Source organism: Rhipicephalus sanguineus, chromosome 4 (genome assembly GCF_013339695.2).
Source record: "Rhipicephalus sanguineus isolate Rsan-2018 chromosome 4, BIME_Rsan_1.4, whole genome shotgun sequence".
In the NCBI taxonomy this organism is placed as follows: Eukaryota; Metazoa; Arthropoda; class Arachnida; order Ixodida; family Ixodidae; genus Rhipicephalus; species Rhipicephalus sanguineus.
Window position 1 is genome coordinate 148897685 of NC_051179.1, and position 18151 is coordinate 148915835.

An 18151-nucleotide genomic window follows, 5' to 3' on the forward strand; every position below is an offset into this window, starting at 1 on the left:
CACATAAAATATGTCATGACTCTCATGTTACCACCTGTCATTTATGTTCGTCATGCAGAAATGCTTAGTCGTACCAATTTTGGTATATATCCATATATATATATACGGCCGCGAGCGCCCCAAGACCATGTCACGTAAGTCATGCTGTACATGACATGCCTCTCATGATTTGCACGACAGGACCTGTCACTTATGTTTGTCGTACAATCTTTTCACGTCATACTACTTCTGGTATGTATCAAGCTAACGAAACGGCCGCAAGAGCACCAAGGCCGTAGCATGTAAATCATGCCGTTCATGACATACATGTCATGATTTTCACGTTATGACCTATCGTTTGCGTTCGTCATAGTCATGTTGTGCCATACCAATTTTTGTATACGTCCCATTAACAAAACGGCCAGGAGAGCACAAAGTCATAGATAGATAGATAGATAGATAGATAGATAGATAGATAGATAGATAGATAGATAGATAGATAGATAGATAGATAGATAGATAGATAGATAGATAGATAGATAGATAGATAGATGGAAAAGAGATCACGTATTTTAGCACTGTTTCTGGGATGTTTTACAGAGAACTCTGGAGAAAGAGTTTCCTCTGCATCCACTTGGAATCAGGTTTTTGCAGACAGAAAATTAGGATGGGATGCCTTTTGACCTAATTATGCTTCTTGGCCTCCACTGTTTCTGGCGGGCAAGAATGGCCGGATTGAACACCGACCCTGACAGGCGACCTGCCCGTGTGCTCTTTCGCGAGAGCTTTGTTGAATACATAGATGTGCTCCAACAACAAGAGTTTGTTCCTGACTGGCTGGCCAGGGTTGAACCTTTTGAATACCGTAAGCAATTTTAAAGAAAGCCAGTCTCGTTTTGTTTTTTCGTCTTCCCTATTTTTTTGTTGGTTATCTTGACATTGTTGTAGTATTGTGTATTACTGTAAATGGTGTCTATTATTGATGTACTTGGGACGTTTATAAGCCAATAATAAAAAAATACAGAGCCACGCTAGTGGCTGAAACTCTTTTGCAAAAACATCCTATGCAAGCTTCATATCGGGCTAGGAATCGCGTTAACATGTGTAATATAGCTCGTGAGAAGAGTAAAATAACAACCAAGAGTCACAGAATGCTAATTGCGCAAAGAGTGTGTGGTTTAAAGCTTCCCACTCACTACAAATTGTTCAACCATAATTCTTAATCGTCACTATCCACAGGCAGCAACAACAAAGTTCACATAATGCCTTACAGATGTGCATCGGGTACCTAGCTTATCCGCAGAAGGACGAATAATGGCATAGTGAATGCTTGCCAAATTAAAGGAAAATTGATTTGTAGCGTAGTGGGTACCTTGCAAGTGTACCTGTAATATTTTCGCCAAGAGAGTTTAGAAAGGGCTCTAGAAAGGCCGCTCTTCTGGCTTTCGCTGTGACTGTGCTGTGCGCTCCGCGCAGGCCCGGCGTGTTTTATGTACAGCTTGGCAATCTTCTTCGACATATTGTACATGTGGTTGTCGAGTGGATTGCAGTCCAACAAATGAGATATCCACAACACTCGCTTGTCACCAAAGGAGTGGAGAAATTCGCCTTCTGTGGAACTTCCGTGCGGGCCCAAGCGACCACTCACACGTTTTTTGCCTGGAGCAATATGGCGGTCATTGGCGTCAGCGGCGTTGCGCCGTCTCCACTGCAGAAGTTTTTTTTTTAACCTCCTTGGTTGGCACCTTAAATGCCTGAAAGGTTGAGAGTTGAAGCCACGACATGTTTATCCAGTCGTGCATACGATTGGGTATTCAATATATGCCGCTATATGTTTCCCATGTATTCCCCTGTTTCCCTCTTTATCCCTATGAGGAAGGTGTTACGTCGCAGATAAATCTGGTGGCCGATTCGCCGAAGAATGCTTTGCATTGAAATGTATAGTTTTGTTCACAAAATAGCCAAGCTCCTGTAAAAGATAGCCCGCTCCTATCTGTGCAACGTGTAGTTAGTCATCATCCTAGATTGTATCTGGCAACAGGTGAACGTTCGCTGCTTTTAAAAACTGCAAATAGCAATATGTTGCAAACAGCCGGTCCGTTCAAATTGTTCTGCTTGGATGCTTTCTTAACAAGGTAGACGTCCCCTCCCCGTCCTCCCGCGCTCCAAGTTGACACGCTTAAAGCGCGTAAGACAGGCAAGTACTCGTCAAGAACGCAACCCGTTAATCTTCGGGGGGAAGCGCGGGCCGTATTTGCGTGCGCATTGCGTCACCCCTCGAGTCGGGCCGCGATAGGCCTTACGAAGTGAACAGCCAATGCCTCGACTCACATTGAAATCTAGATTGAACGGTTTACTAGCCATGATTTTTCAGCTAACACTCATAGTTTAAGATGTGCGACCAAAGTAATCCTTGCATGTGAGATTGGAGGCAAAAAAAATTTGCGTTACAGCTTGCCCTCTTCAGAGTCCAAGTACATGAAAAGCACAGCATGCATTTACGGCGAAAAGTAATGTACACGTAGCGACATCAAACCTACATCAACGTGGCTAGGTCCCACACAGCATCGGCAAATTCAAGTATTATTAAGAACACAAAATTCATATTATAGCAAATCAGAAGAATTAGTGGCAAACCAAAGCCATAGAACGGACAGTTGCGTCTTTGCAGCATGTATATAGCATGTATAAACTTAAGCTGTTGCTAGATTTGATACCTTATGTAATTCGTGTGTACTCAGTGAGTGCCCTATGTTCTAAGTAAAAAAAAAACGTAAATTGAAAATACACAGCTCTATTCTAGGTTTAAGAGCTGTTTAAGCCAGTCGTCAACAGTGCGCGTTTCACGAAAAGCCAGCCGCGCCGTAGCCATGGCAACGAGCGATGCCGCAGCTGCTAGAACACGAGGCATAACCTCATGACGCCATGCCAAGCCGCGCATGCGCAGTAGCGATAACCACGCAGCCGCTACCGCTAAGCCACGCCTAGCGACGGAGGCACCTCGCGCAAGCGAGTTCCGCCCCGCTACCGCCGCTCGATCAGATGTAGTCATGGGACGCGCACAGAAAGCGCGTACTCCCGAAGAAGCAGAAGCGCATCGTGAAGCGAGGGTTGTCGCTGTACGAGAATGCCATCAAATCAGCCAGCTTCGCCATGTATCAAGCATTGCGCGGTCGAGTGCAAGCTTTTTTTTTTCATGTTTATGAATTGGCGTTCCCACGGGAAGTTGTCTCACAAAAATTCCGCATGGGGATGTTTCAGAAGACCTCTAGCTCTTGCCTCAATGGTCAGAAACTACTGGCTGGATGATTAGTGCGACGTTTTGAAGGATTATATGCTGTGGTACTGGGAGGGAGCAATAAAAATTGTTACTTTTTTGTTTCCAACCGCACCCCTTTACTTTTACCAGATGGGTGAGGGAGCTGCCACATCGTCATTGATGTATCCGTCTGTCCCACCTGCGGGTGAGACGGCCGCTTTCATCCATTGTGGTTAACCTTTCTCTTCCAGTACGCTATTACGCCATGAGACAAGCTATGATATCGGAATATATTCGCGGCGAAAAGCTATGCTATCGGACCATATTCGCGGCGCAAAATATGCGCCTTAATGCCTGGCCGTGCTTAAAGCGGACAGCTGTGCCAGAGCTTTCGGCTGATCGCCAACCTTACCGTTTTTTTTTCTGCAAGATAGTTCTAATCATAAACAGTTATTTTTCTGATAAACCTATTTCGTTTGCGAGGAAATCCAAATTTCTGTCGGTGTAAATCACTCATATCTGGAAATAGTGGTGTTATGCAAAGCAGAAATATGGAACCCACGACATAAGATTGTTTTGACTAAGCTAAAATGAAGTTGATGTCTCTATTGACTGATTGGTGGTACTTTCTATAGCGCACGCGTTTTGAAGTACCATGACTGCGAACTAAATGTCTAATTTAGGATAGATATGATGTATGATGTAAGCTTTCACTGCAACCTTGGTATTCATTAAGGAATTAGTGCCTTTTTTACAGTTTTCACGTTATCGGCATAAAAAATGTTTCGCGCAGTTGAAACTTCGCCCCTCAAACATAGCACCGAGTAGCAGGTGCTCGGGTGTGCGTGTCAGTGTTTATATTCATTTATATTACATTCAGTTGTATTACATGTTTTATCCACGGTTTCATTCTGCACATAGTTTCAGAACACTACGACTGTGTTAAATTCGCCATAAGTTTCTTCTAATATCGTAAATAGCTACTGCAACGTGTAATTTAGTTTTCCTACGCCTGCTTTGTCGCCACCTGAATGACAGAATGTTTTTTTTTCCAGACACTGCTTCTTAGAATGCGAACTTGACAAGACCATGAGTGGTGCTAGAAGATGAGATGTCTAATTCTGAGCGCCTACAACATGCCAGCAATATTTACCAAAGCAACTGTTCGACAACACTATATAACAAAATGAACACATGTATTTGCGCAAAGCATTTTATTTTCGATGTCCGCAAATAAAACAGGAGACACGCACATTCTCTGTCATTGTTGAACGGCACTTTCTTCTGAGGGCAAACTCAAATGCCACATCGCACAGTAATGCAATGCTATCCTGAAAGTCGAGCGAAGAATACGGCCTCAGGATTTCTTCCTCCCTTTTTTGCACATGGCCCCGACTAAACTACGACAAATGACTTCTCAACGTCGATCCTACCTTGAAATGAGCAGAAAAAAAACTGCACGTCGTATGCGCAACATAGTAGACATAAACATTCTGAAAATATTTCGATAAGACATAAATATAGAACGCACGATTTTCCGACTAGAAAGCTCATTGTCATTGACCTTTTCGGGGTTCAGAATTGCGACAAAAGAGGCAGTTATGGATTTGAGCACTTAGAGGTGAATGTGAATTTCGCGAGATAAATAATGATGGCAAAATGAACAGTGAAATGGCACTGATTCGAGCACATATCTCGTCTTTGCGAGTAGTGTATCCATGTCCTCTGGTTACCACGCACGCTCTTGGTTATGTCACTTCAGGGTGCAAAACTTTTTCTTTGCCTCGCGTGACTTGGCTTTGAAGTAGGGATTGATGAAGTTGTCCATAAAGCTAGCAACTCGTGTGAAGACCATGGGGAGCGTCGAGTCGCCACAGGTGGGAGGGCCGCCTGAAAGAACTCCCTGCAAGAACCAGTTGCCACCGATGTTCTGCATAATAGGTGCTCCACTGTCTCCCTGAAAAAGGAAAGACGATCGGGCTTTGAATGATATCACGGTAAATATTCTGAATTTCCATTCTGTAAACCAATAGGTGATTATTTGATTACAAAAAGTGTGATGACTGATAAGATGGAATCTTGGCACGGAAAGAAGTTTCTGATAGTGAGACGCGTTTTCGCCGCTGAGCTGAAGCTCAGGTGTAAGTAGACTAGTGCAAAGTTAACATTGAATGATATAACGAAAAACCTGAAGATTACGTAAGCAATCGAAAATTCGCAATTTTGGGACGTTGCACACGGCGCGTATGACAGAATAACTTTGACCGTTTAGGGCCCTTCGACATGAAGAAAAAGTCTTAGTATACTATAGGCACGGTATATTTTGATACTGCGGGTATGTTGCCGCCAAAAACAAGAATATATACTAAAGCTGAGCAGCATAACAACTTTACAACCTCACAGCCAACAAAAACCGTGGGATGCGTCACTGAGACGGTTGCTACGTATCAAGCGTAATATGTATGAGACGGACGGACAAAGGCGTACAATAGCATGCTATTTGCGACATAGTTCCACTTAGGGTTCTGTATAGCTGTTGTAAGCCACCAGTTTTGCGTATAATATTTTCTTGCGATCGGCGTAGTTATTCTTACGCGACACGAATACCGTGCGTGAGCACAATGTATGTTCTTCATAGGTAATCTAGGCAATGTCATCAACGCACCTCATCACCTGCTTCTTCTGGGACCTCTCAATTGTCCTTCGCCAATATAAAACAATAAATGAACCAAAGTTATTGTGCAGGCGTGGTCCATACGCCATATGGTACTCCTTGAGCTCTATTTCATCGTGCTATCCTGCGTGTGCATTTTCGTCAAGTTTACCACAGCGCCATTGCTTCTTCAATGGTCAACTGCTGGGATACACTGGAAAGCGTCATCAGTTTTGCTTCATGAGATTCTATCTTAAAAATACTGGTGGAGTGATGCGAAGAACACATTCTATAGGTACGTTTACAAAAGATATGTTTTCGAAGTTCTTACCTCACAAAGTGAGCCACCATCATGCGGTGCACACAGCACATCGTCGGAGAGAGCGATATCGAAGTACTTCAAGCAGGTGTTCTTACTAAGAAGAGTCAGCTTCAGCTCCTTGAGGGATCTCCTCGTGCGACGGTATCCCTTTCCTATGTACGCAGCAAGAATGAGGGGCACTTATAATCGGTACACTTACAGGTGTTATAAACGTGCAAGTACATACTTCTAGTCTCACAAGTGCGAGTTTTAGTGGGAGTAATGCTAGTAATTTGGGCTGCTGCAGTTTCAAAAACGAAATGCTGTGTTGCACTCCGCACTTTCGTCACTGATATCGAACCAGTCGTTATTAGCCGAGCTCGAGCTACTATCACGAAGAGAAAACCGTGCAGCTGATGATGATCTGTCGATATGAGGAAGATGCACAGGGGATGTAGATACTTTGAACACGAAATGCGCTTTTGTGTTGCGTTCGTATAATACTGCAAATCTTTGACCCGATAAAATAGTGTTTTTTTAGTTATATGCACAGCTAAAATATAAACTGTGCTTTGACAAAAGAGCAGCTTTACTTGCTTTCCTGAAATCATGGACATTGCCCAACGATGTAGAGACTAGAGCACTGCACGGGCCGTGATTTTCGGCCCGGGCCCGGCCCGGGCCCGGAACTCGTTTAAGTTTACCCGCCCGAGCCCGGCCCGGTGATTCAATGCGCGACCCGGGCCCGGCCCGAACCCGAGAAAAAATTTCGCCTACCCGGCCCGGCCCGGCCCGACCGCAGGTCAGGCCCGACATAGGCCCGATCCAATAATATAGGTGGTGTTGCCAGAACATAGAATCTACAGCAAAGTTTTAAATAGCAAACATCTACGCTTTAATGGCAAATGTTTCGCTAACAATTCTATTTTAACCTACGGTAATTTCGTGTAAAAAGGGGCTTACTGTGAAAACAGTTGCGTGGACATACTGGGTACAATGAAGGTTCGCTCGGCAATGGTATACTATAACTGTTTTGTTTTTTTGCATATGCAATGGGGATCATCATGAGCGTTTTGTAGCAGGTATTGCAGCAAGGCAAGTGATTTGCAGCATGAGTTCAGTTTCAATAGGAAGTGCAATAAAAACAGAGGAGACAGAACAGAATGCTCTCTTCAATTAGTTTTTATTGAGCTCTTTAATGAAACCTAAAACATGCTCTAACGACAAAGGCAATTATGCACCCGGCTTCTGGATATGTAATACCTGTCTTCATTGTAGCACCTTGCCACAGCAAGACAGAGGAAGAAAGCCAAGTTTATTACCTTGTTGTAAATACACTAACCTAGACAAAAATTATAACTAACCGTGTACACCACATGTACCATTAGAAATACGTATAGGCAGCCGAAAGGACGAAAAAAAAATATTTGTGGTAGCATTGTTTTCATATATCACACCAGTGCTACTATATACAGTCCATAAGTCTTTTGTGGCATATTTTATGGCTTATTTCTTCACGTGTTATTGTGCAAAAAATCAAATTATCTAGAGATTCCGGCTTTAAGCACGCCATCTACCGTTGTATGACATATCCTGCCACGCTAAAGTTTCTCGCACTACATGCGCTAGCCGCAGGGGTAAACACCTGCCTTGCGAATTGTGAAGGTGTCGGCAGTCGTTGTTCTTAACTTCCATCACTGGAGCAAACTTAGGATGTCTTTGTGGACATTTGCAGAGTGAACGTAGCTGTGCAGCTTATCCCTTCATTTCTATCGTTCCCGAACGTCGGGACACTATTCAGTATCACCAATAAAACTCCTCTTTGAGGGCTTCTCCTTGCAGTTTTCAGCAGTATATGTTATGCACGGGTTGCAACGCGCTCTTTTTTTTCTGTCATAATGCTCTATCCCTTCCTAACGATGCTGTCTCTTAGAAGGTGATCACTGGACTACGCGGGTATACGATCGGCAGGAGGTGGACGAAGCGATTTCGATATATTTTCGGTGTTCGTTACAATTTGGTAATAAAGGCTTCAATAAGCTTCTCGGCGCATACTCAATGGATGCATATGGTTCGAGGTAAAGGGACATCACCCGGCACGGAATTCGTAATTGCTTTTTTTCAAGCGTAATATTTCGTCAAGCAAATATATTTTGGCTCACGCCTTATGCTGTTTGAACCTATGCTATTCCTCCACATTCCAACGGTGTCGCGGCAGTATCGTGTAGTTCTCACACTATACTTGTATAGCGCAGGGGACCCAAACACGCGGCCCGAGGGCCTCTCCCTAGAGGTCAGCGGCCCACACATGACAGCCTTTGTCCCATTTTTTTTTCATTTTCTAGATAAGTATGTTTTTAAAGGGGTACTGACACGAATATTTCCAGTTGTCGTTTTTTGGCGTCAAACGAAAGGTTAAGCCCTCAAGAGCCTTGAAAAGGTAGTGCTAAGCGCGAGTGCGCCCTGAAAAATTAATTACAGTATGTTTTTAAAAGCTAGTTTCGTTTCCTACTGTATCTTGACGTCACAACACGGTATGAGCTTCTCGTCGCGTGCTCGCACAATATATAGTGACGTTTCCACGGCCGCTCCGCATTCTGGCTCCGTTGGCGACGCACAAGCGGCCATTTTGGAAGTTTTGATGACGCACAAGCGGCCATCTTGGAAGTTTTGATACCTAACGTCATCACGACTAGCCACACTGCTGCGTGAAGTCACCATAATTTTTACTGTAGCCTGACGTCGAGCTAGTGTCAGTGTCAAGGTGCGCCATGGAAAAATTGACTAATATCAAATTAAGACATCTTATCACCATTTGCTGAGTTTCACACTTGCTCAGAGCCGTCTCTGCACAAAGGAAATTTGTATGGCAGAGTAAGATCACCTACGAAAAATGCTGTCAGACTCAGTACCCCTTCAAGCTACACAGTCATGACAGGTCTAAAGCTTTGTTGTCATGAGGCATCCCCTGCGGCTACCATGTGTTGATACATAACCGTGTGTCAAGAATGACAAGGTCAGGAAAAGAAGAGGAAGAAGGTATTTTGGAACGAATAATTTCAAGGCTTCAGTGAAAAGAGAAAAAGGAAGAAGAGAAAAAGAGCGCGCGGGGGGGGGTGGCGAGATTGGAACAAGAGAGCGCGCGCAAGGAAGAACGAGAGAGCCAGGACACAGGGTTCGAGAGGCCGACAGCTGCGGAAGTTCTGGCTGGGTCTTGCCCCAGGCTACCGCCCGAGCACCTGACTCGGCGAGCAGCGCCAGGAACTACCGCTGACCCTGGGCTGCAGGCTACCGCCCGAGCACCTGCCTCGGCGAGCAGCTTACGGAATTGCAGCTGGCCTTGGACTGCAGTTTCCCGCCCGAGCACCGTCCTCGCGAGCAGTCTCGGAACTACCGCTGACCCTGGGCTGCAGTTTCCCGCCCGAGCACCTGCCTCGGCGAGGAACTACCGGAACAACGGCTGCAGTGGTGCCTTCAATGTTTGCGCCACTGTGGAGAATGGATACGGCGTGTCGGCATCCAGCGTGAGAGGGACTCGCAACGGACCGGAGGTCACGGCGAAACCGTAAGCGCGACAACTGGTGGGACGCGAACGGGAGCGGACGTCGAAACGCGAGACATTTAGACATTGCCTTGTCTTTGTTTCTTCAAGTGTGCGTGTTTGTGTTGGGGGATTGTCTTGTAAATTTTTTCGGGGAATGAAATGGGAGCTTTTGTTTGAAACCACCGGCCTCCGTGATTCATTTCGCACAGCCCGACGAGCGAACCAGGCACCAGCATACGCGTGACACCGTGAAACAAAACTCTATATTTCAAAATCGGCGTCCAGACTTTAGTCATGTCCAAGATAGGTATTGATATGTTCTTGGATTCCTGCCGCCAAATACCCTTCAGAAACGACCCATATGTGATATATCGGAAAGCTCTTCTCTTAAATGGCAACGTTAGCTGACATTCGATACGACCTGGCCCCTCCCCCATTAGAATTTTGGATATAAAGTGATAACGAATGCAAGCAAAGTGAGGTATTGCGCTAGTTGGTTTTTCATGATTATAAAAACTGCGCTACAATTACTGCGAAATACGAAGTTAGGGGGGGAGACACGAAACGAAGTGCACACTACAAGCGCAAACTATCAACTGAATTTTATTGAAGAAATCTTGAAGGTAAGAAGACATCTAGGAAAGGGAAGGATCGGTTTACTGAGAGGGTAGGGGGGGTGTCTACTCCCTAACTACGTATTTCGAGTAACTGTAGCGCAGTTTTAAAATCCCAATAACGAATGCAAATAAAACACAGAATAACGACATGTTAACTATATAAGCGCCTGGTATATCTACTTCTAGCTCGCCCGTTTAAGATAAGTCAAGTAGCCCCATATGCAAGGAGCAAAACATGTTCAGTACTTGTCCCTAATAAAATTTCTCCAAATAGCTTGTCCCACATAAAAAAGCGTTTTTTTCGAGAGAAAATGTGAAACATATATGTATGAACAACGTATGAGGAACAAACTTGAAGGTGCACCAGAAAGCAAAACAATTTTTCTATTATCAGTAAATTACTATTTTGCAATTCCTAAATCATCCCGCTCGCCGGGACAAGACTCTTGGTAAGTGAGAAAACTCGCAAAAAGATAAATGCGGGTGGCGACGCCCCCTTGAAATTCGCGCACCAGACGCCGTGACATCATAGATTCTGACAGCGTCTACTGAGGCCTACGTAGCTTCTAATAACTAAAAATTAAGTACATTAACCTCTGAGGGGGCCATAGACTTACTCTTCGGAGTGTCAGGAAATTCTATAGAGCCAATGTCTCCTAAGTATGACAAATACAGTTTGAAATCTGTGACGTCATGCTCGGAGTTTCGGCACGACATTAAAAAATGGAATTTTGACCTTCATTTTCTCGTCTGATAATAAACTTATGATGGCGAAATTAATGACATTCGAGTTCTTAGAGTACACTTAATCAGTCTAAAACGGTTCACTGCATCACTATGGTGTCCATTTAAGAACCGAACAAAGTCCAAGCCCGGCCCGACCCGAGCCCGCCGCCTCAAACCCGGGCCCGGCCCTAAGCCCGGAGCTTCAAGCCCGAGCCCGGCCCGGGCCCGCCGTGAAAGCTACTTTACCCGGCCCGGCCCGGCCCACGGGCCGGGCCGGGCCCGGGTTTCCGGGTAGGCCCGAGCCCGTGCAGTGCTCTAGTAGAGACCTGAACGAGGAATACAGGAAAGCAATCTACGCACTGGTGTTAAAAATGTATTTTTCTTTGTGCCATAGACTACCGCTTATCGTATGGAAATGAAAACGTTCTCCTCGTCAACCTGATAACTCCGAAGACATTGAAAATATTCTGTGAATAAGCGCACGGGAACAACTCCTCCTTCGCCTGCTGCTGACTTCTTAAAGAGCTATATCATATAGCGAAGATAGCTGAACCTTGTAGTAGCCGCGTCATTACCAGAGTATAGCGTGAACAAAACTCGTTACATACTTGGTCTAGCTGTCCATCCCGCCGTGTATGCCTCAGAGTCTGTTGGTAAAGTTTCCTTTCGGTAAGGAAGGCAAACTGGTCTAATGCCAGTCGTGAAGTTCACCGGCTGTGCAAGCGTTATTATGGCGATATCGTTGGTCTGTAAAGAAACAAAGAAAAATGCATTACGATACGGATTGATCTTCATAAACCAGGTGTTCGTTGCAGTTAGCGCTTACGTATACGATGTCAAATAAGTCCCGTGGTCTTGTTTCGCCGGAGAAATGTTTTCAGTGTTACCTGAATATCATGACAGTGGCACAGAAACTTACTGATTTACAGGGGGCATAAGATGTAGGCAGTGATAAGCCAATGAATCTACTGGTGACTTTCAAATTATGATCATTATGGAGCTCTAAATAACCAAGTCAGGCGTTCTTTCTTAGAAAGCTCAGCTTACTGGCGTGCATTTACGCTACTTTGAAATGAAAAGCAAGATAATAGTGAAACACAAACAACGACAGTTCTGTAAGGAAGATCTAACATGAAAATACATAGATGTACGATTTAGAATACACATTAGTAAAAGAAGTTCACTATTTCCTCAACCATATCCTGCGTACCAGATTACGGTGCAATAGAAAATAGCTTTCGCAAAATTATAATACAACACAGTTCACTTATCTCTGGTAGCATACATAGAACGTTAAATTGAAAGGCAAAAAAAAAATGAAAACAAGCTTTTCTAATTTTCTGGAAGCGCTTTGGGGATGGGCAAAAGTATGCAACACAGTAAGGCGAGCAGTAATTCACGCAACATTTTGTAAAGTAGCGCTTCTTGTAAGCCTCTTTCACGATGAGTCAGCAATTTGCCTATTGTTCCAGGGCTGAATTAAGGCTTCTTCATCTCGCTTTAATGTACATCATTCCGACCGGAGCTTAAGCTTATACTAAACATGAAACCTACTTATGCCACTGAATCTGAAAAAAATTCGCACTCAATAGTTTTTCAATATCCCTCACTATCAGGCAATGTCGAATATAAAATACCCTTAAGATGTCATGAAAATGTTAAAATATTGGTTCCATAACTAAGTAATTATAACCAATAAATGAGGGACAGCACTGCTTGTGCATATAAGGCTTTATTGGTCTATTTTATTTATAAAATGCTGCTGTGCTTCGGCGGTAAGCGAAAGGAACTCTAGCAGTAGGAATAAGTGCGGTTTGAGAAGAACTAGTTTAACCTCTCTCTTTCTTCGTTTTTTTTTTCAAAGCCAATTATTAACAATACCTGAGGTTTGACATGCGAAAGCACCGATATGATTATGAGGGACGGCGTAATGAAGGGCCCCGAAAATTTCGACCACGTAGGGTTCTTTAACGCTCACTGACGACGCATTTCGCCTCCATCAAAAGGCGATCGCGGCCGGGATCGACCTCGCCGCCTTCGGTTCAGCAGCCGAGCACATCAAAGAAAATTGCTACGCACGATAGAAGTAAACAGTAGTCCTTTCGTCAAAGATTTTGAGACCATCACTTTTTGTATAAGTCAGCGAAGAAAAATTGCGGTGGAAGGAAGATTGCCTACAGTTATTTGAAGATAAATGTAAGTTGCAATGAATGACGCATGCGCACTTACACTGCCAGAAAAGTTCTGATGAATGCACATCTCCTTCACGGACATTGCGAGTTCACCCTTATCGAGTGTGCTTCGTCGCCAGGACCCCAAATGGACGCGTATGCCATCGCTTGTTCTTTTGCTGAAAGAGATGTAAAAGTTATTAGCACAGCTATAGAGTGTCAATAAAGTTGTAAGTGAGTGAAGAAAAACTTTGCGCTATGGGCATGAGCAAATCTTTGAAAGCTTAAAATGATGAAGCGAATGGTTCCCTGCATTTCATTCCTTCTGTTAAATTGTGGAACATTCGGGTGAAATAGTCAACATGCGTAAATACAAACTGACAGCTTTAGTTTTTATTGCGCGGCATCAGGCATAACATTTGCTGTAAAATTTGTTATATTTTGTTATGGTAGCACTAGCAGGTAATATATCAGAGTACTTGCGCAATAGAGCGCGATATGGTATGCCACTGACAGAGCAACAGAAAAATGTCTCACACATGACCGCGCGTACCTTCCTAACATTTCTGGGCACACGAACAAACTGTGAATATGCTAAGAATACTTCAATAGGATTTTGAATAGTAAGACTTTATAATGTGCAATCGTATCCAGCAAACTTGATAACGACATAAATACTGGAATCCAGGGTGTCAAATATTAACGGTAAAGTTCTGTGTTTTGTTACAAAGCAATTCCGAAAAATAGTCCATGTGCGATTCCGTTCGTTTCTGGCACTATTTCATTCGTGCTTAATGTTGTCTCATAGATTGCCTTCTGCACGCCACCAGTGCATGTTTCATGCTTTTAGAGGGAAAAAAATGCCAGATATGTAAATGAAGAGGCAGCTGGTCGGGCTTTTTTCCAAAGAAGAGCTTTTTTTCTTTAAAAATATACGGACATACCCGTGACAACAACCGACCGCAATGTTTTAGATCATGTCGGTGTCATGAATATTGCATATGGATTCCTTCAAAATAAAAGATGCGGCTTACTCGATGCAGTGTGCTGCGGTGAGCACGTGCTGATCGCTGATTAGCGCCCCGGCACAGTACTGCTCGGGCCGGAACTTGGCGATTGTGTGGATGGCGGCGTTCCAGGGCCAGCGCACTGGTGACACTTCCGAAGACGATGTGGCGCCATCCGTGTACTCCTTTGCCCTTGTTGGCGCGGTGCCGCATAGCTGATACTCTAATTTTGAAAAAAAAGAAAGATGTCCACTCGTCGGTCCACGCTTACGAAACGTATTACACGAAAGGATCTAGACAGCAAGTAGATCATCTAAGTGTCGCAGTTGTGTACATATTCACATAAGACGGCTGCCAATTTTTTTTTAGGATTGGCTAACATAGTTTAAGTACGAGATGTGGATCGCCATCACGTTTCTGGGCTCACGTTATGGATGCTAGTTTTACAGCTTAACAACTGAGTATCGGAAAAATAGAGGTGGGGTTTGCCTATACAGGCGGGTTTCTTTAACAAGTTTTATTTCCTCGTTTCCTCGAGTGGGGGTTGTAAATATAGACTGTCGAGTCCTGTTACATACCAGAACAGCAACGAAATTTCGAGCAGAGCAATTTTCTTCATGGAGGTGTATTGATAAATAGAATTTCTAGCGTCATCATAAAAGTGCAACCACACGAAGGCGAAAGAAAAGAAACCGACGACGATGATGATGATGACGATGATGATGTGCCTGTACACATGGCACATGCCCACACTGGGGGATTAACAAAGAATTGTTGATATGAAATTTTAAAGTTATAACTAATGATTTAACACAAAACACAAGCAAACATATAAAATAACGAGTCCAATAGTTATGCGTACATTCAGCCCAGATTTCTCATCCTAACTAGAAATTAGAATAATGAAATTAATGTGTTACCGAACGTCTTATTCTTTTTTATTGATTTTTTTTCTTAATAATTCATTGCTACTATCGGAATATGTTTGCAATTAGACGGCACGAGCGCTTTTCGTCTTCGTGTTGGTGCGCGCGTTTTATGACGATACTCTACCAGCTCGCCCAAATTGCTAAGTTGAACCTCCAGTGCATGGAGCGCACGGTCGCACATGCCTCGCCCGTCTCCGTCATCCGCCTTTAATTCCATCAAGACCTTGAACAAGTAGTTTTTCAGCGATGGCTTCACGTCATCCAGCCATTTTAAACATTCCTCGAAAGGTTGTCGCGATGATGAGGAAGTGTAATCCCGCCATTCGTGATAGTTGTGCCAGGACTAAGGGCTAATTATTCACCACAATTACGCAACGAGCTTTCACCTGTGCCTACGTGCCACCCATGAATTTCCCTGCGTGTTGAAATGATGTACAGGACAGCGGATTCAATCGACAAGGAAAAGTCTGACTCCTCGCGTAACCCATTGTTACCAGAGAAAATGAGTCAAAATTTAACAAATATTAGGACTTCTCTATGCAACCTTTTTTTAATAGTGCAATTAAAATTTAAGAAAGAAACCTCAAGCCGACGTGGATGATAGTGTTAACCTAAACAATTTTACTTCGTGCACACGTGACAGCCATATTAGTATTGCGCCTTTCGCGGAGCGCACTTGGAGATGTTGCAAGCGATTGTATGCGTTGTCGGCTGCAGCCACTGTATTTCTCCCGCTGTATTTGAACACTACATACAGAGTGCCTATCTTGAGAAATACCATCAACATGTCCTATACAGCGTCGATTCCGCGGGTGCCTCGCTTATGCTTCAAAGTAAAGAGCAGTGAATAATTCTGAAATTGTTTGTCATACTTCAGCTGGTAATGTAGAAGGGCATGTTTAGCTAGTAATTACTATTATTAATTATACAATGCATTTGTTTACACGTGGGCCAAGTATGCATGAAATTGTTGCGGATTTCGCGCGCGAGCTGTGGTAAAATTGAACATAAGTTTAATAGAAGTGGGAGGTACGTAGCAGCATGCAAGTATAGTAAGGGGCAGGGGATGTGGCACGCAAACAAAAGCACGAAAATCAGTGACCGCTCTTAAAGTGCACAACACAAAATAATTGTTCATTTATAAGACAACATTGACGCAGGCACAAACGAATGTGGAGACCGCAAAGCACAGGCTTGATAAGTTACACGCCGCATGAAAATATACAAAACCTCATCGTAGCAACCAACAACAAAAAAGACCTACCATTTATTATGTATAGGTGGTGTCTATAGAAAACACTAGCACCAAATCTGTCAACATAAATGTCGACTGCTTCTGTCGTGAAACATGCTTTTTTATGTAGACTTGCCGAGCAAAAAGATCTTGTAGAGGTGTGTAGAAAAGTGTGGTCGACTACATAATGAATAGTCGCTTTCATCAGTGCGTTATGTTTAATTTTCCGAATCTCGACGGCGAATGCAATTTCAGCTTAATTAGAACACCATTCTAAGACAGCCGGCGCAGTTAATACGGCAGCACGCTTCGACTGCGACATGCCCGTAGTATTTGTGGGCGTTCATTTTTTTTTCTACGAGCATTCAATGTGATTAGGGTGCCTTCCCTGAGCTTCGCCGAAAACAACGAGTGCTCTTTGCCTCCTTGCTCTCATGGGTTGGGGCCAATGTCTAATTTGCGCGTATCACTATGACCACGGCGGAACCATTCGAAATCTTGGTAACACTAATGCTTCACGCCAGTAAATCACGACTATCGCAAGCGGTAAACTATTATCAGGATGATGCACCTGAAGGTGCATTCAAGCGAGAGACTTAGCCTGCCTAAGTACAAAAATACTCGACAAGCTCTAATTCCAGCGCAAACGAATGTAGGTAGAAGCTGTCACCTGATAGTGGCATTGATGCCGCTCATGTAATAACGCGTGCTTTAATCACATTTAGCATGAACGAGACAGTTTTCCTGTTTTGGAGACGTAATTTCTCAAAAGATGACAAAAGAGATACATCAGCTCACCGTTGCAAGCCACCAGGGGTAAGGCGATAAGGAGGACGACGAGGCAAACGTTAGCTTCCATGTTCCCAGGGGCGGTTCGTGCGCTACCGACGCATTCGGCGGTTCGTTTCATGGTGCGGGGTTCGCCGGCCTATGTATTCATCTGGTGTGCTTCCCTTCCTCACCGCCCCCGGCCGTGTTTCGCCACTCGTCCGTCAGGCAGGGAACGTCCTTGAAGACAGGGCCTCTGCAATGGCTCAGCAGAAAGAAACTCTTCCCCGGGGTTCACGTGTCCGCGCGAAACATTCCAGGTTTTAATGCCCCTCTCCTCACATCTCTCTCCGCCACTCGTCGACGATTCGTCCGAGTGCTCGTATGGCTGCCGGCATTCCTAATGCCTTGTACTCTTTTTAATTCTCCTTTTCTATCTCTTTCGCAGCTCCAAAGAGTACGTACGTGTTCGGGGAACAGAGTGGCGCCGAAAAGATTTCTACGTGATTTGAGAGCTCTGCCCGCAAGAAAAGGGCGGCCCTTAGCAGTGAACCCCAGACACTTGATACATTTGTTTACGGGCGGACGGCAATTCGGCTTCCGGAGACACCCCAAGTGACGCACCCGCATTTCCAGGATCATTTATTTATTTTGGTTTCCGAGCGTGACGCTAAGGGAATACTTGTCCGGATACGCAACGCACTCCGTACCGGCTGACGCCACGTATGGAGCTCCGGTGACGTCGTGGCACACGCAACACACTTTGAAAGTTAATTAACTCATCTTCCTTCGTTTGGTTATCGCGCTTGTAAAAACGCAAGGAAAGACTGCTAGGATAAGTGGCTGCGTGTCCGGTTTGAAAGCCTGCTCAGAAGCGGATCTGCTTTACGCCGCAGTGTTGAAATTGACATTTATGTTGCTCTTGCATGGGCAAGTGAAACTGCCACTGTCCTGAGTTCTTGG

At 44.4% G+C, this 18151-nt stretch overlaps 1 protein-coding gene across 1 annotated transcript; it reads right to left on the reverse strand.

Moving 5' to 3' along the window:
- Positions 1–4420: 4420 nt before the first annotated feature.
- On the reverse strand, positions 4421–17386 carry LOC119390794 (chymotrypsin-like protease CTRL-1). The gene is made up of 6 exons (XM_037658488.2): positions 17219–17386; positions 14285–14480; positions 13309–13429; positions 11688–11826; positions 6223–6365; positions 4421–5195 (listed from the first exon to the last, which is right to left on the reverse strand). The coding sequence occupies exons 1-6, from the start codon at positions 17328–17330 to the stop codon at positions 4992–4994; spliced, it is 915 nt and encodes a 304-aa protein (XP_037514416.1). The 5' UTR covers positions 17331–17386; the 3' UTR covers positions 4421–4991.
- Positions 17387–18151: the final 765 nt, after the last annotated feature.

Bases quoted from the DNA above. Each gene is read 5' to 3' on its own strand.
- LOC119390794 (XM_037658488.2), bottom strand. From the start codon at position 17,330: ATGAAACGAACCGCCGAATGCGTCGGTAGCGCACGAACCGCCCCTGGG. The intron at 6,366-11,687 runs GTATGTAACGAG...CTGCGTACATAG, and splicing joins GGGATGGACAGCTAGACCAA to GAAAGGGATACCGTCGCACG. The intron at 5,196-6,222 runs GTAAGAACTTCG...TTCCTTTTTCAG, and splicing joins ATGGTGGCTCACTTTGTGAG to GGAGACAGTGGAGCACCTAT.